At 37.8% G+C, this 11775-nt stretch overlaps 1 protein-coding gene across 1 annotated transcript; it reads left to right on the top strand.

The window, feature by feature from the left end:
* Positions 1 to 748: 748 nt before the first annotated feature.
* Positions 749 to 6574, top strand: LOC137390653 (uncharacterized). The gene has a single exon (XM_068076980.1). The coding sequence runs from the start codon at positions 749 to 751 to the stop codon at positions 6572 to 6574; it is 5826 nt and encodes a 1941-aa protein (XP_067933081.1).
* Positions 6575 to 11775: the final 5201 nt, after the last annotated feature.

Here is an 11775-nt window from a genome sequence, read left to right as displayed (position 1 = left end):
AGCTATAGCTACCCATAGAGCTACAGCTACCCACAGAGCTATAGCTACCCATAGAGCTACAGCTACCCACAGAGCTATAGCTACCCACAGAGCTACAGCTACCCACAGAGCTATAGCTACCCACAGAGCTATAGCTACCCACAGAGCTACAGCTGCACAGAACCTATACAAGCCCACAATACAGTGCCTACAGATACAGAGTGACTATATTGTCATAAAGAAATTATCAGCCAGCCAAGCTAAGTTCAAATACATATACAAACATTAGCCCAAGCGGACCAAAGAACTATAGTGAGTGTAAACTGCCACAAGTATACGCATACAGCATTGACAGGTATTACATTTGTTACTACAGACAATTAGCGCTATTAACATTAGTACACAGCCCTCAGTTAGAGCTGCTATCAGTATATAGGTCAGCAATTATCATAGACTAGCAATAACATAGTAGTATTATTGCTATTATCAGAAGCCTGTTTTAATTAGATAATTTTAATAGATATTAATTTTGCAACTGCCCTTGGGCGATAATCACTGATCAGTTACCTTTCGCAGCGTATCAGTTACTAAAAGTGTACCTTTGAGTTATATAATTTGTATGTATAATTTTAAGACATTTTGTCAATAGATTGTAAAAACTAAGCCATAAAGCTGCTGAGTAGTAAATCCCACATTTTTAACCGTACAATTTTTGGTTGTCTGTCTGTGCTGCCTTTCGCGTTGCCACAGTTGGGCTTTGCGCGCTGCGATGGGCGACACTGATTCGGAATCTGTCAGTAGTGAGCCAGGCTGTGTGCAAAGTGAGCAAAATTCCGGACACTTGGATAAACCCAGCGTTAGTTCTACCGGAAATACAGATAAAAGGCCTCAAAGAAAGGCAGCTCTTTCTTTAATAGGTCAAGAAAGTAAGGTATATCAACTGAACATAAAGGTGTTGAAAGAGATAAATGTGCAGGTTAAGGCAATTGATTTCTTGTCAGATACAATTGATGCTGAGTCCGCTGAGAATGTTGTTGAAATGTTGAAATCAGTAGATACTCAATTTTGTAGTGTGTCAGATTTATACAATGAACTTGTTGATCTTACTCAAAATAAAGTTGATGAACAAACTGAGACTATGTTTGCTATGTATAAAAGCGAAGTTGACTCCACCAAAGAGCATTGTCACAAAAAACTCTATAATCTGGACACAGGAAGGCAAGAAGAAGAAGAACTCATAGAAGCTCAAGCTGCAATAGAAAGAACAAAACAGGAAATGGCAGAACAGCAGAGAATCTTTGAAGACCTGATGAAAAGACGAAGAGCGAAGAAGGCCCTTGTTGAGGCTGGGTCGATACAGCAGCAACTCCGGCAGGTTGACCTCCTTGACCAATCAACAGACCATACACAACAAGTGGGAGAAGATGTTAACGAAGTCAATGCCATGCATTATCAACATCCACACGGAAGTGTACCTACAAGTCAACCATCAAGCAGCACCATGCATCAAACACACCAGAGAAACAGGAGAGACGAATCTATGCAGCAACAACACACGCAACAAGATAGCCTATTAGCCAGTCATAAAATTAACAGTAATGCGCAGCAAGGTCTTATCAGTAGCCAGCAAGAATGCATGAAACAGTTGGGTGAAACCATAGCTGCAAGTTTGAGCAGAAGTTCCACAAAGAAGTCAGTTGAACCCGAAGTTTTCGCCGGTAATACGTTAGACTTTATGGATTGGCAAGTTGATTTAGACGCCTATCTTAAGGCAGAGAACATTGAAGGATCCGATCGTTTGAGACACTTGAAGAAATACGTAAAAGCAGAAGCTAGGAAATGCATAGATGGATACTTCCTAGTGGCTACTGCAGACGCATATGAATTGGCAAGGGAAAAGCTTAGAGAACGGTATGGAAATCAGCAAAGCATTTCTAGATCATTTAGACAGAGACTTGCAGAATGGCCCCGGATAAGTGCAAGAGACGGCCAAGGCTTAAGAGAGTTAGGCGACTTCTTGTGTCACATACGTAGTGCGATGAGCACCATACCCTCACTCGAAATCTTAAATGATTGCAATGAGAATGAAAAGATGATACAGAGACTCCCAGACTGGCTACGAAACCGTTGGGCTAGAAAGATCGCAAGGATACAAGTGTCAGAAAAGAGATATCCAGACTTTTGCGAGTTCACAGATTTCATACAAGAAGAAGCACATGTAATGACATTACCAATATCACTAATTTCAACTAAAGAAAACAAAGATGATAAAGACAGAAGCACAAGACAAAGAGTCCGGAACTACCAAACATCAGCTGAAGAAGAAAACACTTGTCTCTTCTGCAAGAGAAGACACAAAGTAAATGTCTGCTATACATTACAAGCTAAACCCTATGAGGAAAGAGTGACGTTCGTAAAAGAACACAACCTGTGTTTTACCTGCTTAACCACAGGACATCGTTCAAAAACCTGTAGAAAAAAGGACACCTGTAAAAGATGTAACAGAGCGCACCCTACAGTTCTTCACGACGACAATTGGAAGCCAAGAGGCAAAAGATCAGATGAACATAAAGACAACTCAAAATCTTCACCACCAAATAGGGAAACAAAAGAGAAAGGAGAAAGCAAAGCAAAGTCAAATACTGGCCCAAACACCGAAGTAAATGTAAGAAAAACTCAACTCAAATCAGAGATTCTCAGCATGGCTGTACCAGTTTATGTATCTTCTGGAAACAAGGAACTGCTTGTTTACGCTCTATTAGATACTCAGTCAGATTCCTGTTTTGTCACTAAGACAGTTGCAAACATCATCGAGTCTAAAGGCGAAAGTGAAGATGTCGTTGTATGCACATTAAACGGCGAAACGACTAAAAGAATAAAGAAGTACGACAATATAACCATACGAGGCTATATGACAGATGCACATGTAACTGTAAGCGCATACGAACAAGACTATATAACATGCAAGAAAGAGCAAATCCCAACTAAAGAAAAAGCTAGCCGACTGGATCATCTCTCACACTTAGGAAAAGAGATACCATCTTACCTCGACATACCCGTCGGGTTATTGATAGGGTCTGACTGCCCACAAGCACTTACACCTCTCAGCTCAGTGGCAGGAGGCCCTGGAGAGACCTTTGCGATGGAAACCATATTTGGTTGGACGCTCTGTGGAGGAACAAACAAGAAAATCCCGTTGAAGAACGTCTCATCATATAAAACAGATACAAAGAAAGATAGCGAAATACTGAACATGCTAGAAAGAGACTTTAAAGATGCAGAACATGGTATCGCATCCCAAGAGGACATTCTATTTACAAAAATGCTTACAGAAGAAACTGCTCAAAATGAAAAGGGCACCTATGTTCTCCCACTTCCATTCAAAAACGGAGCACCCACGCTCCCAGACAATCGACCTCAAGCAGAGAAGCGCCTGGCACAGCTCATAAAGAAACTGAAGGAGGATAAAGCGTACAAAGAAGAATACGTCAAATTCATGGAGGACCTTCTGCAAGCTGGTCATGCAGAAGAATGCCCAGCAACCACTCAAGATGAAACCACTAAAGGCTGGTACATACCCCATTTCGGAGTAAGACACCCAAAGAAGAAAAAGCTCAGGGTAGTTTTTGATGCAAGTGCTAAATATAGGGGGATATCTTTAAACGACACCTTGCTGCAAGGACCTGACCACATAAATAGTTTAGTGGGGATACTATGTCGTTTTAGAAAGGAGAGCATTGCTATATGCTGTGACATACAGCAAATGTTTTACAACTTTCATGTGCCAGTCAAACACCGTAATTTCCTCAAGTTCCTCTGGACAAACGAAGACTTCACTCAAACTAAAGAATTAAGAATGAAGGTTCATACTTTTGGCGCCACGTCATCACCTGGTGTAGCAACCTTTGGACTAAGGAAACTGGCCACGGACTACAGTGATATATCTAAGAGTGCTGCACAGTTTCTACTAGAAGACTTTTATGTAGATGATGGAATCACCAGTGTTGCAAACCGAACAGAGGCTATAGAACTTATAAAAGACTCAAGAGACATTTGTTCAAAAGGAAACATTCGACTACACAAATTTGTGTGCAATGAAAGAGAAGTGCTTGCTTCAGTTCCAACCAGCGAAAGAAGTGAAAGTGTAAAAAGTATAGATTTGTTCACAGATAAACTGCCAAACGAAAGAACACTTGGCTTAGAATGGGATGTAAACACAGATGAGTTTCATTTCACCAACAACGTGCAAGCTAAAGATGCCACAAAGCGTGGACTCCTATCCAGTGTCGCTCAAATCTACGATCCACTTGGCTTATTGGCACCCTTCATACTAAAAGGCAAGCAACTTCTGCAGATCTGTACATCTGACAAACAACCATGGGATGAACCTATCAGTCCAGAACTAAAAGTAAAGTGGGACGCATGGCTACAAGAATTGCAAGGATTGGTGATGGTGCGTATTCCAAGATGTGTAAAGCCACACACTACGATTCAGAGAACAGAAATTCATCATTTCAGTGATGCTAGCCTATCAGGCTATGGAGCTTGTTCCTATCTAAGATATATAGATACAGACAGTAAAGTACATTGCGCACTTATATTTGGAAAAGCTAGGGTTAGCCCAATGAAAAGTGTTACTGTCCCAAGAATGGAACTCCAAGCAGCTGTGATTGCCACTCGTCAGAGCATTCTCCTCAGAAAAGAATTAAAAATGCCCATCGACCGAGAATGTTTTTGGACAGACTCCAGAATAGTGCTAGGATATCTATCGAATGACACTAAAAGGTTTCACATGTATGTGGCAAATCGAGTTCAAGAAATCAAAGAAACAACGACATCTGAGCAGTGGGCTTACGTATGCTCAAAAGATAACCCAGCAGATACTGCTTCTCGAGGAGCAAGTATTAGTGAGTTGAAAGGGTCATCATGGCTGGATGGACCCGAGTTCCTAAAGAAACCAAGCTTAGACACATATCTGAAATCAAATTCAGTTGACAGAACCTTACAAGAAAATGACCCAGAAGTAAGAAGCATCAAAGTCTTCTCAACAAGTGTAGCCCCCACAATTGCCGAAAGATTTGATAGATTCAGCTCATACAGATCTCTGCTACACAGTGTTGCGATTCTTAAGCAAATAGCAAGAACGGCAAGAAGTAAACAAACATCAAATATCTGGAAAACAAAGACTCTCACGACTAAGGAAATTCATGAAGCTGAAGTGTTCGTCATCAAAACGCTACAAGCGGAGACATACTCTGAAGAAGTAAAGGCACTAGAATGTTCTGAAGAAGTAAACAAATCTAGCGTTATTGCCAAGTTGAACCCATATATGGATAAGGACGGCTTACTCCGAGTTGGTGGGAGGATAAGAAGGGCAAGCGAATTAAGTCAAGATGAGAAGTTCCCAATCATCATAGCAAAACGCACGCATATAGCAAGACTGATCATTCGTAATTTACATGACAAAATACATCACTTAGGCCAAAGAAGCACATTGGCAGCAATTAGAGAGGCTGGGTTCTGGATAACTAACGGCACATCTATGGTAAAAACAGAGATTGGTAAGTGTGTCACATGTGCAAGATTGCGCAAACCATTGGAAACACAAAGAATGGGTGAACTACCAGCTGAAAGACTTGAAAGAACAGCGCCTTTTAGCCATGTAGGCATGGATGTATTCGGTCCATTTGAGGTAAAAGACCGAAGAACTGTCCTGAAGAGATGGGGCGTCTTGTTTACTTGTCTCTATAGCAGAGGAGTTCATATAGAAATGATAGAGGATCTCTCTTCTGACAGCTTCATAAATGCTCTCCGCTGTCTCATATATCTCAGAGGACAGGTAACAACACTTTACAGTGATCAAGGTACAAATTTCATTGGAGCAAAGAATTTGTTACAGAAAGAGCTAGAAAGTGTAAAGGACAAGGAACTGAAAGCATATCTCCTGAACAATCGCATAGAGTTTAAGATGAACACACCCAGCTCCAGTCACCAAGGAGGAGTATGGGAAAGGCTCATACGTTCTACCAGAGCTGTCTTAAATGGAATGGCACTGAAATATAAAGGAAGGCTAGACTCGCAAACATTGAGAACAGCCTTTTGTGAAGTTGCCAGTATTCTTAACAGTCAGCCTCTTACAGCCACAGAAATAGGAAACCCCGAGGATCCTTTAATTACTCCAAACCACCTGCTAACTGGAAAGACAGGACATACTCCTGCTCCACCCCCTGGAGAATTCTCAAATGGTGAGATATATGGGAATATTCGCTGGAAGAAAGCACAACAGATAGCGGACGAATTCTGGAAGATCTGGAGATCAGAATACATCTCTCACATCAGTCAAAGACAGAAATGGACAAGCGCTAAAGATAACATCAAGGAAGGAGACGTAGTGCTACTTAAAGATGACAACCTACATCGGAACCTTTGGAGTACAGGCATAGTGGACGCCACCCAAGTTGGTGATGATGGCAAAGTACGAAAAGTAACTCTTCGCTTGGCAAATAAGAACCTGAACCACAAGGGCAAGCCAGTTTCACCAACCACAATCGTCCAGCGACCAGTACAGAAATTGGTTTTATTACTTAGAGCTTAACACAGCAAATCTTACTACTCGTGATTCATGCCTATATAATCAGACTTATTACTCTTTGTTGTCAATAATGTAGAAACGTAGTTTACTCAATCTCATAGTTTTGTAGACTGTAGTGGTAGCTGTGTGTATGTGTTAATCAGTTTATTTACCGTAACATAAATGGAGTAGTTGTAATGCAGTATTCACTTTATGCCAGATATTGCCCTTTTTTTTTAAAGAAAATTTAATTTGGATAAAATAAATTTAAGTTACCACTTAAATGTTAGGTGGGAGTGTAAAGGAATACACAGTCTTGTTTGCTGCCAAATATGCATTATTGTTTTTTGCATTGACCAAGAATGTATGACCCCTACTGTCAGCCGTGAATGAGGGTAATTACCGCTCATAGCAGTATGGCCCGATATGTGGTCACCAATCGCAGCGCAGACAGAACAATTAAAAAAGGTATTTTTTGCAACCAGGTCATTTCAGCAGCCTTATGATTTAGTTTCTCAGTAGTAACCCAGCCATAAGCACACACCTACTATATTGTACAGCAAACACTAAAACAAGATTTTGACAGCCTACGGAGGCAAAGGTAATTAATTATAACACTGTTTCTAATTGTGAATTATTGTGAATTATATAACTTTTAATATGCTGCCATTGCTAGAACCTTTTATTGTGTATCAGAGCTTGTAAATGTGTCACTCATATAATTTTAACTTGGCATAATTTGATTACTACATTCTCTATTTTATATTTGTATGTTTCTTTTATGCTAGGCTTCACGGTCATGATGCTTAATAAACTATAAAGGACCAGTGAAATCAAACCTCAACACGTTATATGTCTGTCACAATCTTGAATAAAGCCTAGAGTTTTACCAAAAACTCTATACATTGAGTGTCATCATTGAGTTTCATCGGTGTTGATCATCAGTGTTGAGCGTTAACGCTGAGCGTGGGAGCTTTAAAATGTCATGTTGGACAATGCTGACTTGAACAGCTGATTTGACAAGACTTTTTAATAATTTTACAGTAACATCTTTTTCACACCTTGATTTCGACAAAATCTAGTATAGATTTATCTCCCTTAATCTGCACTTTGCATTTTAATTGCTGATTACGCAATGCTTCTTATATGTGTAGGTTTATAGCAAAAATTGTAATAAGCTGTACTCTTTCTGTATTCTGGTGTAGATCACATTATTATGAAGAGTCTATATGTATTTTTATAATAATATTTAATCTAATAAGTGGCATAAAAAATTCGAGTATCATTAAACTTGCTGGCTATTATGTTATTGCTGCAATGACATAATATTACTCATATTGATAGATGCAGCATTTTATAGACTGAAATCTTAAATAATGTGTACCCAAAGAATTAAAGGGAATGAAGATTAGTAATTATACAAGTGATAAGATTTGTTTTTATGACAAACTAGCTGTGCTACCCAGCATTGGCCAGGTAATAAAAAAGTCTTTGGTCAGAAAACTGATTTGTATTCAAAGGTTGACTTGCAACAAAATTCAAATTACAGTTATTTGGTATCAAAAGATTCACCATGTCTTACTCTGTTGTATTGTAGGTGCCAAATACGTGGAAATGTGATTACAAGCTCTTAAAAGCTCAGAAACGAAAAGCCGCCGTAGATTGGAATCTCTTTATTTATCTGACGTATTCATTACAGTTTGGTTATCGTCTTGTCACATGATGTTCTCACGTGAATTGAAAGGCCAATAAAAAGCTCAATATAAACTTATCGTAGCACTAGTTTATGACAAACACTTCGGGTTTTACCGAAGGCCCCGTATCAAATAGAGATGCTCGCTACTTTAAAGTTTTGTTTCGGCTTGGACTAATCGTCAAGTCGTAATCTGATCATGTGATCCAATACTTTGAAAATAATTTTTGCAGCACTTTTCAATTATCACAGGTAACCAACAGGCTCGTCATGATTATCAGACAATGATATGTACTCCTTCGAGCTAAGGTTAAAAAGTTTAACTATTTTTTACGGTAAATTAAACATATCAGTGCTAAAAGTGACAGCATTACAATGACGATAAAATAGACGCGTAAGAACAATAGACATTGCTTTATTGAATGAGTGAAGTATATTTGTGAAAATATTTCAACGAATGAGATTGCATGAAAGTGTAAATAGAAACCATCCTGTAACAACTACGTCCCATTTGAGCCGTTTCGGAAAGCGAATCCAAACTACGGCGGTCTCGTGTGGCTGCGATTAACGGTTCGTTTTTTAGCTTTTAGGAGCTTGTAATCACATTCCCATATATTTTGCAACTACAACACAACAGATTAAGACATGGTGAATCTTATGATACCAAATAACTGTAATGTGAATTTTGTTGCAAGTCAACCTTTAACATATAACAACATTTGCCATCCTAACTTTCAAACAACATACCATGAGAGAAGTGTTTTGTGTAGTTGAAATAAGAGAGGGAGTAAAAAGAGAAAATAGCGAAAGTAGAGAGGAAATAAAAACAACTGTAAAGGTCTTCTAACTTTGTCAAACAACTGTAACTTTTAAACTTTACACCATGAGAAAATTTTTTCGTGCAAGTCTAATAAGCAAAAAAAAAGAAAACGATTGTAAAAAGGTTTAGATGTGAATATGAAATAATTAGCAGGTAATAGCTAAGTTAAGTCAGTTTTGCTATGATTACAATAAAATATGATTGGGTCATGATACAATTAATACGAACTGAGAAAACAAAATAAAAATCTTGAATGTGTAGAATTAATAATAACAATTCTTGCATAGAAGTGTAGATGTATAAAAAAAGTTACTGTTCTACCAGAAGCTATCCATCAAAACTTTGAATACGACGATTTGGAGACAATATAATTATCCGTGTGAGAAGAGTTGGCCTTGACCCTAGATATAACAATCGAACCTAATGAAAAATATTTCTTAATAGGGGCATCGTAACGCGTGGCCGGTAAAATCGGTAAAATAATCAGCGTGCGCTAGAGCTATAGCTAGACCCAGCTTCAGACGACATACGGCCAACTTTGAGAAATATATATAGATTACTAGCCTCAGCCTAAACAGACACTATGCAGTGATACTGTGTTGCCCAGGGTATTTAAGTTTCAGCCAATTAAGCAAACAGTTGACTATATAACTAAACTGACGAAAAACGCCGTCGGTATAGTGATGTAGTCAGCAGTTAGTATGATATAGTTATATAGCATGGTATAGTTATAAATGGTATAGCTATATAGCATTTGTTTATTGCTCTGTTATTGCTTATTTGGAAATATAAATTGTTTCATAAGAAAATTACTCCCCGTTACAATGAACTTGTCCATCCTGTCACCTTTTCAACAAAATGCATGGACTGTACCCCTACCATACCTTTATTAACAATCAGGCTTTTAGTTGCTATTGATCATTAGCTAAAATTTTTTATCTACGGTGAGAATTCCTTGTATTTCACATTTTAGTAGATGCATAGGAATAGCAGAGTTATACAAAGGATCTGACACATACGTATAACTAAATTACCACCCACACGTAGTCCACGACCACCCATGTAGCTGAGTCAATAAAATCCTTCTTTAATGTGTTATCATAAGCTGCATGCAAATAATTACAAGTGATACTAATCCAGCTCTTCCCAGGGTTGTGATCTGCTGCGGCAGCAATGATCTGATGTCTGCGCAGATAACAGACTAATAGATCCTGTGTGTCTCCTTCAGATGCAGACCCGCTGTCTCTTGACAGCCAATAGCCGGCATCACATTATTATTTACTTATATCAACAAACAGAAATGTTGAAATGCGAGTTGAAATGCGAGTAAGAACGAAATCACTTGATTGGCAATTATGTGAACTTCTCACAAACGGTACCGTTGTGGTTTATATCTATAACCAAGAATGCAGCTGATAGACCAGAAATAGAGGCTTTTGTTTGTTTGCAAAAGCAAATGACCTTGTGAATAGGGCTATAAAATTGTCTAGGTGCGTTTGCAGTTTGTATGGTTAAATACTACAGACTGAAATATTTAGTTTATTCATTTGATGTATACAATCTTCAAAGTAGGCCTACTTAGAGGGTCACTCACGAAATTTTTTTTTAATTTTAACAAAAAGTATCGATATTTGTCTGTCACTTGAGATTTGTTTGTTGTTTTTGGTGATCTAACTGCCAGGGTGTTTCAAGATTAAAATCGATAAAACTTGGTCGTAGTAAAATGCTCGGCAAACTTTTTCAATAATTACGTCGATAGTCGCACTGTCTGTTTGTACCTCTCGTTACCACATTGGCTATTGCGTTCAAATTGCAGTGTTACGCGTCTCTATTTACATATATTTTATTTTATATTTGCTCAAGATTATGGGAATAAAACGTCAAATATAGCCTCAGATAAATTGCTATAGATGTTTTGAATGAGTTAAAGATAGGTTGGTTAGAATTTGTCCTTTGCTTCAACAGTGTAATCATGATTACCCGACATTGATGATATTTATCACCTATATACAATATGGACAACTATTGTTTCATTTTTGGGGAAGTCTTTTTCTTTCAAGCATTTTAACAACGGTCAAGTTTTGTTAATTTTAATCTTGAAACATCCTGACAGTCAGATCACCTCAAAACATCAAACAAACTCTCAAATAATGAAAAGATATCTATACCCTTGAATAAAATTTTGTGAAAATTGGCATGAGTGACACATTAAAAAAAGTTATTTTATTAAAAAACAGTTTTACTAAATATATTATTTGTACTAATGACAATGCAACTTTTTCAAAGTTGACTGACAAGCAACCTGCTAAAAGCAGGTTGCTTGTCAGTCAACTTTGCAAAAATCTTGAAGTTAATTAACTCTTTTAGTCAACACTTTTTATTTGCTCTGGAAAAATTAAAACATACATAGATGAGTTAGCTGTAATGCTGTATTTGCGTATAAATATGCGTGTGGCCTTTTAAACCACCAAGTTGGAGATATTTATCTAGCTACTGTCCATAACTGCTAAAATATGCATATAGGCCTATACCAATAAAATATAGTAACTATGTAAAAATGGTATGTTGCAAAGTTGTACTTCATTTGTTATACAATATATCGTAAACATTTTTGTATTTTAGTATGATGCAATAAAATGCAATAAAGTTTAAAAATCTGAAATAAACTATGAACAATAGTATTTTTCAAAACATTATTAAATATATCTTTTT

The sequence above is a fragment of the Watersipora subatra genome, chromosome 3, assembly GCF_963576615.1.
Source record: "Watersipora subatra chromosome 3, tzWatSuba1.1, whole genome shotgun sequence".
NCBI lineage: Eukaryota > Metazoa > Bryozoa > Gymnolaemata > Cheilostomatida > Watersiporidae > Watersipora > Watersipora subatra.
This window is presented reverse-complemented; position numbering and strand designations above follow the sequence as displayed.